Source organism: Myotis myotis, unplaced genomic scaffold (assembly GCF_014108235.1).
Source record: "Myotis myotis isolate mMyoMyo1 unplaced genomic scaffold, mMyoMyo1.p scaffold_m19_p_10, whole genome shotgun sequence".
In the NCBI taxonomy this organism is placed as follows: domain Eukaryota; kingdom Metazoa; phylum Chordata; class Mammalia; order Chiroptera; family Vespertilionidae; genus Myotis; species Myotis myotis.
The window spans coordinates 36177260-36193489 of NW_023416314.1; the positions used below are offsets into that span (position 1 = coordinate 36177260).

The following is a 16230-nucleotide window of genomic DNA, read 5'->3' on the forward strand; positions in this document are numbered from 1 at the left end:
CTCATATCTCATATCTCATATAATAATAAAAGCGTAGTATGCTAATTAGAATGGATGTCCTTCTGGACGACCTTCCGGATGAAGCCGGGGCTGCGAGGGAAGCCCAAGTCCTGGTTGCCTGCCAGCGGCTGGAGGAAAGCCCAGGTCCTGGGTGCCAGCCAGCAGCCGGAGGGAAGCCCGGGTCCCAGGTGCCAGAGGGAAGAGGGTGCCAACAGCCGGGGGAATGAAGGGCTACTCTTGCACGAATTTTGTGCATTGGGCCTCTAGACTATATATATAAAAGCCAAGCGACCAGAACGACTGATCACTATGATGCGCACTGCGGCTGGCCAACCGGCCCGATCGGGGGTCGGGCTGGCCAGCCAACCTCCCGCGGCCCCAACCCCCAACTGGCCCCACCCCTGATTGGCCCCCCCACCCGATGGGGGCAGGGTCAGCTGGCCAACCTCCTGTAGCCCCTCCCTCCTCCTGCCGGCCTGGCTCTGATCAGACCCCAATTGGGGGTGGGGCTGGCAGCCAACCTCCCACATCCCCTACCCCCAGCTGGCTCGGCCCCAATTGGCCCTGATTGGGGCGGGCCAGCTGGACCCCACCCATACACGAATTTGTGCACTGGGCCTCTAGTAGATACAATAAAAAGAAAAGAAGAAAAAATTTCTCCTTATGATGAGAATTCATAGGATCTACACTTTTTTCTTTCTTTTTTAAAAAATCTATTTTTATTGATTTCAGAGAGGAAGGAAGAGGGAGAGAGAGATAGAAACATCCATGATGAGGAGAATCATTGATCGGCTGCCTCCTGCAAATCCCCCACTGGGGATTGAGCCCAAAATCCAGGCATGTGCCCTTGACCAGAATCAAACCTGGGACCTTTCAGTTCACAGGCCAATGCTCTATCCACTGAGCAAAACCAGCTAGGGCTCTTCATTTATCTTTTAGTTTTCTAATACTTGAAAACTTTTTTCTTTCTTTTTCACACACTTTTTTCTTTCTTTTTTTTTTCTGTTAATCCTCACCTGAGGATATTTTTCAACTGGTTTTTAGAGAGAGTGGAAGGGAGGGGGAGAGGGGGAGAGAAACTTTGATGTGAGATAGACACATTGATTGGGTGCCTCCCACACGCATACACCCTGACCAGGGCCAGAGGTCGAGCCTGCAAACAAGTTACATGCTCTTGACTGGAATTGAACCCGGGACCTTTTAGTATGAGGGTTGATGCCCTATCCATTGAGTCAAATTGGCTAGGTCAACACTTTTTTCTTTTTTGGCATTCATAGTATTTTTCTAGTTTTCTCAGCAGGAATATTGGTCTGAGTTGTCTAGTCTGCCCTTACCAGAAGTGAGAGTCTTGCCATTGTCTTTTGCTGGATCTTTGTAATACACTTTTTAAGAAAAAAAAAAGGGTTTTTTTTGTGTTTGTTTTTGTTTGGTGCTGAAATCCGGGAGCAAACCAGGAAAAAAAAATGTTTTATTGACTTTAGAGCAAAGAAGGGAGAGGGAGAGAAAGATAGAAACGTCAATGATAACAGAGAATCATCTATCGGCTGCCTCCTGCCTCCTTGATCTCCTACTGGGGATCAAGCGGGAAACCTAGGCATGTGGCCTCACCAGGAATGAAAATGTAACCTCCTGGTTCACGGATTGATGCTCAGCCACTGAACCACATTGGCTATGCTGCCATTCTTAATCTGTTTCTGTCTAGTTTTGTGCCTTCTATTTCAATCATCATATTAATGCTGGACTGGTATTTAAAATTGACTTTCCCAAGACTTTCCTATATAATAAAAGCCTAATATGCTAAGTGTCTGACCATTTGATCATTCAACCATTGCTGTGACACGCACTGACCACCAGGGGGCAGAAGCTCTGACCGGTGCTTCTGGGGTCCAGCTGATCAGGACTGGGCAAGACGGGTTGGACACTCCCTGGAGACCTCCCACTGTCCCTCCCGGGCCCTGATTGGCCCCGATCAGGACTGGATGAGATGAGCAGGACATGCCCTGGAGCCCTCCCGCGGCCCCTCCCTGGCCCAGATCCTGCACTGATGGGGTCCCTCGGCCTGGCCTGTACCCTCTCACAATCTGGGACCCCTTGGGGGATGTTGGAGAGCCGGTTTCAGCCTGATCCCTGCAGGCCAGGCTAAGGGACCCCACCGGTGCACCAGACTTCTAAAATATATATATAGTAAGTGGTGTGCCAGGATTCTATGTCTTCTGACTTTATAACTATTGCTCCTTCCCCCACTGAGGCCTCCTTGTTGCGCTCAGTTATCTTCTTAGGAAGGTAGGGTGCTTCGTACTTGAGAACAGGGAATGAACAAATGAACATGGTTCTTTTTGTCTTTGAGGGAAATTTCTCACCAAAAGATTCTTTGTGCAAATTAGAGACCACCTCCCAATATTAAAACTAAAAGGGCCAGACCACTCATTTCTCAGTCTTGCTTGTACCTACAGTTCAGGCACAAGACCTAGACCCAGTTAATTAGATTTACCTGCCCCAAACTTCTAATGGTAATAAAAAAAAAAAAAAAAAACACAAAAAAAAACCCAAGTAGATTAAAATTTCTTTTTCTGGTAATAGCATTAGTGGCTGCAGCACCCAATCCAGGGGCTCCAAGAGCAAGGTGCTGACAGCATGGTTGGGTGGCCAGTGCTGGCAGTGTTGGTAGTACAGGTTGGTGCAACTCTTGTGCAACTGCACAGGAGAGAAAAGGTACTTTTAATCTCAAAAGCACATTTCTAGTTAGAAGTTAATGACATGAGAAAGGCGTAAAAAAGTTCCCATTCGTTTTGCCGTATTTGGGTGTAACATACTGATTAAGAAAGCTCTCTCCTCTGAAATATATAAAGTTAAAGCCTTTGAATACTTGGATTATTGACTCTGTTTTGAAATGTTAGTTTCTCATGTTCTGTTTTTGGTTAGCTGAAAGGAGGGCATCAAGGTAACAATAGCTTCTTTTGTTCCAGGAGAATGATCCGTCTGTGAGACTGAAAATTGCTTCATTGTTGGGGTTATTGTCAAAGACTGCAGGATTTTCTCCGGACTGTATTATGGATGATGCCATTAACATCCTGCAAAATGAAAGTAAGTTGCAATTTAAAAGCTGTACACTTAGAGCAGAAATCTTTAGTTCCTTTTGTATAGAATTTAAAACAGAATATTGTTGTGTTGGTATTAAAAAGGAATTTGAGGATGATTCAATAAAACTGTGTACATATATTTACATTAGAGTTAAAATGTAGTTTTTGTCTCTCAATAACTATCATTTATGGGCCTGTACCTAGTGCCATATGCTTCAAGTATTTTGCATATGATAGAAGATAGATGTCATTGTCATTTTATAGGTGGGAAAACTGACGTTCAGAGAAGTTAACTAACTTTTTAAAGATTAAGTTGTATGGGACAGAGATGATGTTTAGGTGACTGTGCACATTAACTCAGAAACCATGAGAGGTGTTGTCCTGGTCATATGTGGTCTCTGAGTTCTCTCCTCATCTCTTAGGTCTCACATATTGTTGTTACTTTTTTTGTTTGTTGCTTGTTGATGTCCAATAACATTATTTCTGTGTTTAGGTGAAATGGGAAAAGACTTCACCTTTTTAATGTTTTTTTATTATTTTTCTGTGGGGTTTTTTTTTTTTTTTTTTCCTGTGGGTTTTTTTTGAATGTACAAGATTATATTATAGAGTTAGTGCCTCAGTTACCTTACTATCTATAATAATAAAAGCATAATATGCTAATTAGACCAGACAGCTGAACAACCTTCCGGGTGTCATTCTGGACGAAGCTGTGGTGGCGGGGGCCAAGGCAGAGGCAGTTAGGGACGATCAGGTAGGCAGGCAGAGTGGTTAGGGGCGATCAGGCAGGCAGAGTGGTTAGGGGCGATCAGGCAGGCAGAATGGTTAGGGGAGATCAAGCAGGCAGGGGAGCAGTCAGGCAAGTGGTTAGGGGCAAGCAGTTAGGGGTGATCAGGCAGACAGGCAGGCAGGCAGAGTGGTTAGGGCAGCCGTGGGCAAACTATGGCCCGTGGGCCGGATCTGGCCCGTTTGAAATGAATAAAACTAAAAAAAAAAAAAAAAGACCGTACCCTTTTATGTAATGATGTTTACTTTGAATTTATATTAGTTCACACAAACACTCCATCCATGCTTTTGTTCCGGCCCTCTGGTCCAGTTCAAGAACCCATTGTGGCCCTCAAGTCAAAAAGTTTGCCCACCCCTGGGTTAGGGGCAATCAGGGAGGCAGGCAGAGGTGGTTAGGGGTGATCAGGCAGGCAGGGGAACAGTTAGGGGTGACCAGGCAGGCAGGCAAGTGGTTAGGGGCAATCAGGCAGGCGAGCAGTTAGGAGCCAGTGGTCCTGATTGCAAGAGGGTGCAGACTGGGCTGAGGGACACCCCCCCCCCCCCCCCCCCCGCCGCATGAATTTTGTGCACTGGGCCTCTAGTTGAAAATTAAATGAAAAGAAAAGTTCTTTGGCCCTGCCTGATGTGGCTCAGTTGGTTGGAGCATTGTCTGATACACCAAAAGGTGGAGGGTTCAATTCCTAGTCAGGGCACATAACCCAGGTTTTGGGTTCAATCTCTGGTTGGGGCATGTGTGGGAGGCAACTGATAGATGTTTCTCTGTCTCTCTCTCTCTCTCCCTCTCCCTCTCCCCTCCTCTCTAAAAATCAATTTAAAAAAAATATTTTTTAAATATATCTCATGGCAGCCCTGGCTGGGTGGCTCAGTTGGTTGGAGTGTTGTCCTGCACAGCAAAAATGTTGCAGGTTTGATTCCCCATCAGGGCATATACCTAGGTTTCAGGTTCAATCCCTGGTCCAGTGTGTATGGGAGGCAACTGATTGATGTTTCTCTCTCTCTTTCTCTCTCTGTTCTTCTCTCTCAAATTAATGAACATATCCTTGGGTGAGGATTAAATATATATATATATATATATATATATATATATATATATATATATACAAAAAAAGAAAAGAAAAATCTTTTGGTATTTCTGGAAAAATTGTAATTTGTTTGAATTAGTTGTGGTTTTAGAGAATAGTTTTATTTTGGGTATACATATATAAACAAATGTGACTATTTAAATATTGGACAACATTTAGTCTATAAACTTAAAAGATTATGAGAGAAATAAAGGGCCAATGAATTCAGAGACAATCTAAACTTATTTATTGTATAGCTGTTTAATGTCAACAAATAGCTTACATATGTGGCTTATTGGCTGAAGTTGAGAACTTCTAAAAAATTTTGTTAGAAACACCTTTATACCAAAATTGTAATTGTATTGAATTTCTACCAAAGACTTTCTTTTTTAATCCTCACCTGAGGATATTTTTCCATTGATTTCCAGAGAAAGTAGGAGGGAGGAAGGAGGGGGGAGGGAGAGACATATCGATTGCCATGCACACGACCTGGGCTGGGGAACCTGCAACAGAGGTATGTGCCCTTGATCAGTGCCCTTGACCGGGAATTGAACATGAGACCCTCCAGTCCACAGGCCAACACTCTTAACCACTGAACCAAACTGGCCAGAGCACCTGAGGACATGTTTTTATTGATTTTAGAGAGAGACATTGATGTGAGAGAAAGACTAGAAGTCTTACTAAGAGGTGATTTAACAGTATTTTTGGAGCTTTAGTCATTTATATATCATGTGCACCATTTCTTATATATTTGCTTCACATCAATACTATGGTTTACTTAGTGTTTTTCTTAAGTGGACAATTTTTTTAGTTAAATAAAATTAAAGGGGCTGTTATATTAGAAATGTTAAAATGAAAATAGTGACACGTGACATCAATAGATAGTAACTGCAGTTTTTATTATGCACATTAAAATATCTACATGGTTATTTGAATGCCACCTAAATCCACTTGTATACTACGAGCATTAGAAGAACCATATTTTGGAACAAAGAAGAAAATCTGGCTAAGATGATTGGTATTGATTTATTTGGATTTGGATTTTTGCCCATTTATTAAACATTCATTGAACATTTAATGAGTTATGGTAGAATTTGATAATACAGAGGTGGATAAAATACTATCTTTGCTCTCAAGGTTCTTTTACTTTCCCGATTTAATCGGATGTAAAAGTAAGTAAGTATAGTAAAGAGTTATAGCTGATGTAGATTGTGCAGTGGAAGCATGGAGGAGAAAATGGTCCATTCTTGGGGAAGAGGAAAAGCTTCATACAGGAGGTGACACTTCAAGAATAGTAGGTACTCCCTCAGGAGTGGGGCTGAGAATGGAGTCGAGTGTGGACGAAGTCATTCTAGGTGAAGACGTTGGCCTGAGCAAAGATAGGGGGACATGAATCTAATTGGAAAAAGACAGGGAGGGCTAGACATTGTAGGGTATGTATGTATGTATGTATGTATGTATGTATGTATGTATGCCCTGCTAAGGAATTTGGACTGTATCTTGATGGCAGTGAAAAGCCCTTGAATTAGTCAAGTACTAAACATTTTGGGGGCACTTTGGCCAACCTGTGGAGGATTCAAATATTTAGATATGATACCTTTAGGAACTTAGCTTTAAGTTGAGGGGAATCAAAGATCAAATAGTAGAAATTAGCTGCCAAAAAAATCTACATTCTTTACCCAAGTAAACTTAATTTCTTTAGTGATCTCTTTTTGAAATTTTACAACACAACTTATCTTTCTTTCTAGAGTCTCATCAAGTCCTAGCTCAACTGTTGGACACTTTGCTTGCAATTGGCACTAAACTCTCAGAGAATCAAGCTATCCAGATGAGATTAGTTGATGTAGCCTGCAAGGTAAGAGTATAATGATTAGATATAGGGTTGCTTCTTTCTTGAACAGTTTTGCATTATCTGTTGGTAAGAGCTATAAGTTCTACAATGTAAATTTGTAGCTGAGAATTGTCAAGGACTCCTAATGGTTTTAGGAGCTATCTCATGTTGTTTTTTTCTTGATGTTGGATTAGGAATAAAGTTGAATAACTTGTTAGAAAATGAACTTCCTCTTTTTCCCCAAAGAAAAGAAAATAATTATAGTAGCTATCATGTATACTGTGCCAAATAAAAGTGCTCTCCTTATTATGGTACCTTATATCCAGTTTTTCATTTTTTCCTCACAGTCCTTTAGGCAAAGTACTGTTACCACTTTTATAAAGGTGGGGATTGAGGTGTAGGGAGTTTAACTTGCCCAAGTTTTCATACCTAGGAAGTTGCAGAACCAGGCTATGGATTCTGGTTTTGCTGGTTCCAAAGCCCATGTTCTTTTTATTGTGCCTTGTTGCCTCAGTGAACAGAACAACTAGACCCAAACAACTGTTGGGGAAAGGTTTTTCTTTTTTAAGTTTATTTTTTCTGATTATAAAGTAAATACATTAGTTTGTGCCTTTTGATTTAATGTAGAGCTTTTAATTAGCTGCCTTTTGTACATAACAGCAGCTCCTAAACTTGTAGAATTGGTTTTACTTTTAATCTTTGTGATAAATTGATTTTGAAGTTATAAGAAGACAAATATGTTAGAATTGTAGAAGAGTATTATATTCATAGAATTAGAACACTATTTCTGAGTCCCAGGAAAGAGTGCTTCAGCCCTAACCGGTTTGGCTCAGTGGATAGAGCGTCAGCCTGTGGACTCAAGGGTCCCAGGTTCGATTCTGGTCAAGGGCATGTACCTTGGTTGCGGGCAATCCCCAGTAGTGGGTGTGCAGGAGGCAGCTGATCGATGTTTCTCTCTCATTGATGTTTCTAACTCTCTATCCCTCTCCCTTCCTGTTTTTAAATATATTAAAAAAAAAAAAAGAGTGCTTTAGTTTTCTTAATAAACAACAAACACAAAACACTTTGACAAGCATAATATTAAGAGCCTAAGTGGAAAAAACTAGGGATTGTATGTTTGAGAGTAAGTATATCTCTACATATGTATATATTTATATATTTATTTAGTTAGTTGTATTTATGAGGTCATGCTTGTGAGAAAAGAGTTGTACTAAGTGGATTGTTACACTTGAAGTGGAAATTTCTTAAATTTGATTTTAATAAAGTTTATATTGTAAAAATTTATATTCATAGAAACTTTGGAAAGATAATGAAAAGTATGAAGAAAAAACTATACTCATAATTCACTACCCAAAGGTGACCATTATTAGTCTTTTGATGTATTGCTTTCTGATATTCTCCTGCATGCAAATAGTTTGCTATTTTTTTATTTTTTTATTTTTATTTTTATTTTTTAAATATATTTTATTGATTTTTTATAGAGAGGAAGGGAGAGAGATAGAGAGTTAGAAACATCGATCAGCTGCCTCCTGCACATCCCCTACTGGGGAAGTGCCCGCAACCCAGGTACATGCCCTTGACCGGAATCGAACCTGGGACCTGTCAGTCCGCAGGCCGACGCTCTATCCACTGAGCCAAACCGGTTATGGCAGTTTGCTATTTTTTTTAAACTTTATTTTTTAACTATTTAATTTTTAACTATTTAATTGCACGTGTGTTTCATTTTTTTAATATTTTTATTGATTTTTAGAGAGAGATGAAGGGAGAGGGATAGAGAGATAGAAACATTGATGAGAGAGAAACATCATTGGTCTCATTGATCAGCTGCCTCCTGCACGCCCTCTCCTGGGGATCAAGCCCCAAACCCCGGCATGTGTCCTTGACAGGACTCGATCCCGGGATCTTTCAGTCTGCAGGCCGAAGCTGAGCCAAACTGTTTGCTATTATTTTAAACACATAGCTGTAACCATATATTGCTTTTGCTCTTTCACTAACATTAAAGCAGAAGTATTTTCCTTATATTGTAAATGTTAATGGATACATGATATTTTGTTAAATAATTAAACTACACTTTACCTAACTTTCTCCTATTATTGGAAGTTTATATTGTAACAATTTTTAAAATTATAAAAAATACTGAAATAAATATTATTAGTCTAAAATATTTTCTGTATTTAGAGTTGTTTCCTAAACATAAATGGTTCATAAATAGAATTACTAGTTAAAAGCATTTAGAGTTTGTTAGAATATCATCTCGATACTCCAAGTTTGCAGGTTTGATTCCTGGTCAAGGCACATACAAGAAACAACCAATGAATGCATGGTTGGGTGGAGCCTAATTTCACTGTATTATTCTAGCATTGGATATTAATATTTAAAAACTAAATATAAACTTGTTGATTTGTTTGGAGGAAAATGGTGTTTTATTTTTTTTAAATTTCCTTTTAAAAATATTATTTGTGAGGCTTCATACTTGTTTTCCATTTGTATTTCCTTTCTTGAGAGAACTTTTTATGTTTCTTGCCACTTTCTCATATGTGCTCTTTGCGTTGTAGAAGCTCATAGTAGGGTAAAAAAAATCTGGAAATAGCAGATCTGTCATAAGCTTTTGCAGACTCAACTAAATTAAGACTATCTGCCCAACCTGTGTGGCTCAGTGGTTGAGTGTGGACCTAGGAACAAGGAGGTCATGGTTCGATTCCTGGTTAGGGTACATGCCCAGGTTTCAGGCTCGATTCCTGGTAGGGTGTGTGCAGGAGGCAGCTGATCATTGATGTTTCTATCTCTCTCTTCCTCTCTCTGAAATCAGTAAAAACATATCTTTAAAAAAGATTAAAAAATAAAGACTATCTAAGATTCATAGCCACAGTTACTATTTCTAATGCCATTTTGACAGTGATTTTTGTGTGCCTTGTGATATTATTCGTATATAATAACATGCACTCTTTTGATAGTAATAATACAAAGTATATTCTCTAACCACAATGGAATGAAATTAGAAATCAGTAACAGAAATTTGGGAAACTCACAAACATGTGGAAATTGAAACAACATACTCCTATATAACCAGTGGGTCAAAGAATAAATCAAAAAGGAAATTAAAAAATATTTCTAGATGTATGAAAATAAGACATGACATACCAGTACTTATCAATGTAGCTAAGGCATATTTAGAGGGAAATTTATAGCTATAAGTGCCTATACTGAAAAAAAAAGATCTCAAATCTTTAATCTAAACTTCCACCTTAAAGACACTGGAAAAAGAAGAGCTCACTATATCTAAAGCATGCAGAAGATAGGAACTAAGAAAGTTTAGAGCAGAAATTAATGAAATAGAGAATAGGGAAACAATAAAGAAATAAATGAAACAAAAAGCTTGTTCTTTGAAAAGATCAACAAAATTGACAAACCTTTAGCTATATTGACCAGGCCAAAAAAAAACCACACACACACACAAAAAAAACCCAGAAGACTTAAATCATTAGAATCAGAAATGAAAGAGAGAACATTACTACCAACCTGACAGAAATAAGAAAGATTACAAAAGAATACTGTGAACAAGTGTATGCCTATAAGTTAGATAACTTAGATGAAATGAACAAATTTCTACGAAGACACAAATTACCAAAACTAACTCAAGAAGAAGTAGACAATCTGAATAGATCCATGACAAGAAATTGAATTTTTCATTAGAAATGAAAAAACAAGCCCTGACTGGTTTGGCTCAGTGGATGGAGCGTTGGCCTGCGGACTCAAGGGTCCCGGGTTTGATCCGGTCAAGGGCATGTGCCTTGGTTGTGGGCATGTCCCCAATGGGGAGTGTGCAGGAGGCAGCTTATTGATGTTTCTCTCTCATCAATGTTTCTAACTCTCTATCCCTCTCCCTTCCTCTCTGTAAAAAATCAATAAAATATATTAAAAAAAGAAAAAAAAGAAAAAAAAAAGAAATGAAAAAACAAAATAAAAACCTACCTACAAAGAAAAGCTCAGGCCCAAATGTTCAAAACAAACATTTCAGTAAGAATTAATACCAATCTTCACAATCTTTAAAAAAAAAAATAGAAGAGGAGGGGATACTTCCCAACTTATTCTATGAGGCTAGTATAACCCCAATACCAAAATCAGACAAAAACATTACAAGAAATGCAAACTGTAGATCAATGTATCTTATGAATATGAATGCAAAGATCCTTAAACAAAATACTAGCATAATCAAACCCAGCAATGTTAATAGAATTATACCCCCATGACCAAATAGGATTTATCCCAGGAATGTAAGGTTGGTTCAACATCTGAAAATAAACTAATGTAGTGCACCATAAAAAATAAAGTACAAAAGCCCTAGCTGGTCTGCCTCAGTGGATAGAGGGTTGGCCTGTGGACCAAAGGATCCCAGATTCGATTCCGAACAAGGGCACATACTTGATTGCAGGCTCCTCTCCGGCCTGGACACTGGTCGGGGCTCGTACAGTATACAAGCAATCAATGCGTTTCTCTCACATGGATGTTTCTGTCTTTCCCTCTCTCTTTCACTCTCCCTAAAAAAAAAGTCAATGGAGTCCTAACTGGTTTGGCTCAGTAGATATAGTGTCAGCCCATGGACTGAAAGATCCCAGGTTTGATTCCAGTGAAGGGCATGTACCTTGGTTGCAGGCATGATCCCCAGTAGGGGGCATGCAGAAGGCAACCGATCAGTTTCTCTCTCATCAGTGTTTCTAACTCTCTATCCTTCTCCCTTCCTGTCTGTAAAAAAATCAATAAAAATGTATTTTAAAAAAATCAATGGAAAAATATCCTCGGGTGAGGATTTAAAAAAAAAATGAATGAATGAATTAAATAAGTAAATAAATAAAGTACAAAAAAACACATGATTGTTTCAATAGATGCAGAAAAAGTATTTGACAAAATTCAATCCAATTTCTGTATTAAAACCCTAAGGATATCAGGGAATAGAATGGAATTTCCCCAAGTTGATAAAGGATGTCTGTGAAAAAATGACAGCTAGCAATCATAGTAATAGTGAAAGACTGGATACTTTCCCCATCTAAGATTAGGAGTAAAACAACTATATCCTTGTGTCTCCCTCCACTTCTGTTCAACATTATACTAGAGGCCCTAATAGCCAGGGAAGTTGGGCAAGAAAAAGAAATGAAAGGCATCCATATTGGAAAGGAAGAAGTAAAATTATCCCTATTTTTATTTATTTGTTTTTTATTGTTGACAATATTACAGATGTCCACTATTTTCCCCCCTTTATCCACCTCCACCCAGCCTCACTGCTACCCCCTCTGGCCATGACCACACTGTTGTCTGTGTTCATGGACTATACCAGCCGTGGGCAAACTACGGCCCGCGGGCTGGATCCAGCCCATTTGAAATGAATAAAACTAAAAAAAAAAAAAGACCGTACCCTTTTATGTAATGATGTTTACTTTGAATTTATATTAGTTCACACAAACACTCCATCCATGCTTTTGTTCCGGCCCTCCGGTCCAGTTTAAGAACGCATTGTGGCCCTTGAGTCAAAAAGTTTGCCCACCCCTGGACTATACTGTATGTTCTTTTGCTAATCTCTTCACCTTCTTTCATCCAGTTCCTCCTCCCGCATCTTCTTGAGCTATGCCTTCTCAATCAGTAAGCCTGTCCTTACCCAAAATCGGAGTTTTGGACTCCGATTGACTCTCTGAAATCAGTAAAAATATATTTAGAAAAAGAAAATTATTTAAAAAAATAAAAACAAAGTAAATCCCTTGGGGGGGGGGCGGGGAAATGTATGTGTGTGTGTGTGTGTGTGTGTGTGTGTGTGTGTGTGTGTATAAAAGGCTAAGTGACCGACTGTACATCTCACCAACTGACCAGCTGGCTGGTACATATGACGTGCACTGTCAATCTGTATATACAAAAGCCTAAGCGATTGGCCAACTGGCTGGTAGCTATGATGCACACTGACCACCAGGGGGCAGGTGCTCAACACACAGGCATGGAAACATGGAACAGACTGATGAATCTCAGAGGGGAGGATCAGGGAGGGCGGGAAGAGAGTAACCAAAGATCTTATATGCATACTAGAGGCCTGGTGCAAGGAACATGCACCGGTGGGGTCCCTCGGCCTGGCCTGCAAGGATCAGGCGGAAACCAGCTCTCTAACATCTCCTGAGGGGTCCCGGATTGCGAGAGGGTGCAGGCCAGGCTGAGGGACCCCACTTCGTGCACTGGGCCTCTAGTTTAAAAATGTTGACTCATGCATGCGCGATACAGCCTATCTAATAAAAGACAAAAAGGGTAATTGACTGTACCTTCGCTACGCTTCCCATGGGCTAATCAGGGTGATATGCATATTAACCACCAACCAAGATGGCGGCCGGCAGTCACGCAGCTGAAGCGAGCAGGAGGCTTGCTTGCTCCAGTGATGGAGGAAGCCAAGGTTCCCCGCCTGCCGCAGCCCGGCTCTGAGCTCCAAAAGCAAGAAAGTTTCAATTATAGAAGCTAAACAAACCCCAGATACCTGCTTTCAGCAGGCCGTGGCCTCAGAGCTGGACTGAGCAGGATGGCAACAAAGTTTTAATTATAGAAGGTAAATAAATCCCAGAATAAAGAAAAAAAGGAGAGGCTGGGAGCTTCAGTCGCTGGCCAGCCTGAAAACGGCCCTCAGCCCCTCACCCACACGGCTAGGCACCCCAGTGGGGACCCCCACCCTAAAGGGGGTGTGACCAGCTGTAAACAGCCATCAGCCCCTTACCCAGGCTGGCCAGGCACCTAAGTGGGACCCCCACCCTGATCCGGGACACCCTTCAGGGCAAACCAGCCGGCTCCCACCCATGCACTAGGCCTTTATCCTGTATAGTAAAAGGGTAATATGCAAACTGACTCTAATAGCAGAGAGACTGGGCATGACTGGTCACTATGACACACACTGACCACCAGGGGGCAGATGCTCAATGCAGGCGCTGCCCTCTGGTGGTCAGTGCGCTCCCACATGGGGGAGTTCTGCTCAGCCACAAGCCAGACTGAGGCTGCCAGTACAGCGGTGGTGGTGGGAGCCTCTCGTGCCTCCTCAGCAGCGCTAAGGATGTCTGACTGCAGCTTAGGTCTGCTCCCTGCTGGCAAGTGGACATCCCCCGAGGGCTGCCGGGCTGCCAGAGGGATGTCTGATTGCCATCTTAGGCCCAATCCCCCGGGGAGCAGGCCTAAGCCAGCAGGTGGTCATCCCCCGAGGGGTCCCAGACTGCGAGAGGGCACAGGCCGGGCTGAGGGAATGTCCCCCCACCCAAGTGCACAAATTTTTGTGCACCGGGCCTCTAGTATACTAATAAAGCTCTCGCTGGCACCAATCACACACCTGTGTTTCAATCTGTCATTGTCAGTCATGAATTTGGTTGACACTTCTATTATAGAGAAAGGGTGATAGCGATATTAAAATATTTTTTCTAATTTCCTTTCAATGTGCAGTAAATAAATAAAAAGCCCTAAGCAGTTTGCTCAATGGATAGAGCATCAGCTTTTGGACTGAAGAGTCCCAGTTTTGATTTAGGTAAAGGACATGTACCTCGATTGCTGGCTCAATTCCCAGCCCTGGTTGGGGCGTGTGCGGGAGGCAGCCAATTAATGTGTTTCTCTCACATCAATGTTTCTCTCTCTGTCTCTCCCCCTCCCTTTCACTCTCTCTTAAAAAAAAAAAAAAAAAATTAATGGAAAAATATCCTGGGGTAAGTATTAACAACAACAAAAAAGTAAATCCTTGTCATTCATGTTATTTCAATTATAAATACTTCTGTATGTACCTCTTACTGATAATCTTTTTTAAAATATGTTTTTATTGATTTCAGAGACAGAAGGGAGAGGGAAAGAGGGATAGAAATATCAATGATGAGAGAGGATTATTGGCTGCCTCCTGCCTGTCCCCTACTAGGGACTGAGCCTGCAATCCGGGCATGTACTCCCACCAGGAATCGAACTTTGACCTGGTTCAAAGGTCAATGCTCAACCACTGAGCCACACTGGTGGGCTAGCGGACATTTTTATTTTTAAAAAAATATATTTTATTGATTTTTCACAGAGAGGAAGGGAGAGGGACAGAGAGCCAGAAACATCCATGAGAGAGATACATCCATCAGCTGCCTCCTGCACACCCCCCACTGGGGATGTGCCCGCAACCAAGGTACATGCCCTTGACCGGAATTGAACCTGGGACTCTTCAGTCCACAGGCCGACGCTCTAGCCACTGAGCCAAACTGGTCAGGGCTAGAGGACATTTTTAAAGTACTCACTCCTACCTTTACAAGGCAGTATGATTGGACTACTGTAATGAACAAAAGGGAGTCTTATTTTTTATTTTCTAAGGACTTATGATTCTTGTTGGAGGACCATACTCAAGTAACATGATAATATACAGGTTATGGTGAGAGTATAGTGTTCCAAGTCATTCCTAAAGCTGATAGAATGCTTTTGTTTCTGTTTTTTGTTTGTTTGGTTTGTTTTAAAGATAACTTAATCATGTCCTTTTTTTCCCTCTCTTTTGTTTTTATAGCACCTGACAGATACTTCCCATGGTGTAAGAAATAAGTGCCTGCAATTACTTGGCAATCTCGGCTCTTTGGAGAAAAGTGGCACAAAGGATGCAGAAGGCCTAGCTATCAGAGATGTTCAGAAGATTATAGGGGATTACTTTAGTGACCAAGACCCGCGTGTCAGAACAGCAGCTATAAAAGCTATGGTAAACATGATCACGGGAACTAAATTGGGACAGTTTTATTTGTTTGTTTGTCTGTTTTCATTTGTACATGGGCAATGCTGCCTTGGATACATTTGGAATCCCCCCAGGATACTCCTTATCCATACTTTTCAGGAAGGTGTTGGTGGCATCGCAGGGCTCAAAGGCACACATTTCTATATAACAGGTGTGCTTTTCTTTGGGCTTTTCTGGTAGCGTTCACTTGTATTTCTGAAACATGGCAGCACCACCCCCTCTGCATATTGTCTTCCAGTAGGCTTAGGTTGTACCTTCCATGTTTCAGAAATATAGGAGAAATTTACCAGTGTGAGGGGATTGCTTTTTAGGAGGAAATGGTGCTAATTATGTCTTCCTCAGCCTTCTTATAATTGTTTCATGTTTTTCTAATATCCCTTTGGAAGAGTCCATGGGTTAGATTTATTAAGTGTTTGATTATGTCTACTAAAAAGTCTTTGACCAGGTTTCTTATTTATATAGATAGCACTGATTTTGGCTAATGGAAACCATGTTAATCTGATATAATGCAGGAATGTATTTGAGATTGTGGGGAGACATTGGAAAAAGGGATTTTTTTCCCCCAAATACTTAAACTATATCTTTATTTTATAGTTGCAGCTTCATGAAAGAGGACTGAAATTACACCAAACAATTTATAATCAGGTACTTTAAATGACTATCTGCAAGGAAGGGGAAGTATGAAACTGGGAGGGTGGCATATTGGTTGTCAGGATTTGAAAACAGAGC

General features: G+C 40.9%; 1 protein-coding gene across 2 annotated transcripts in view; it reads left to right on the top strand.

The window, feature by feature from the left end:
* Positions 1-16230, top strand: part of INTS4 (integrator complex subunit 4) — a 92367-nt gene that overhangs the window by 16526 nt on the left and 59611 nt on the right. For both annotated transcript variants that reach the window (XM_036324863.1, XM_036324864.1), the window contains exons 3-6: positions 2967-3084; positions 6673-6779; positions 15283-15468; positions 16096-16146. In XM_036324863.1, the coding sequence (XP_036180756.1) occupies positions 2967-3084; positions 6673-6779; positions 15283-15468; positions 16096-16146 (462 nt within the window). The remainder of the gene's footprint in view (positions 1-2966; positions 3085-6672; positions 6780-15282; positions 15469-16095; positions 16147-16230) is intronic.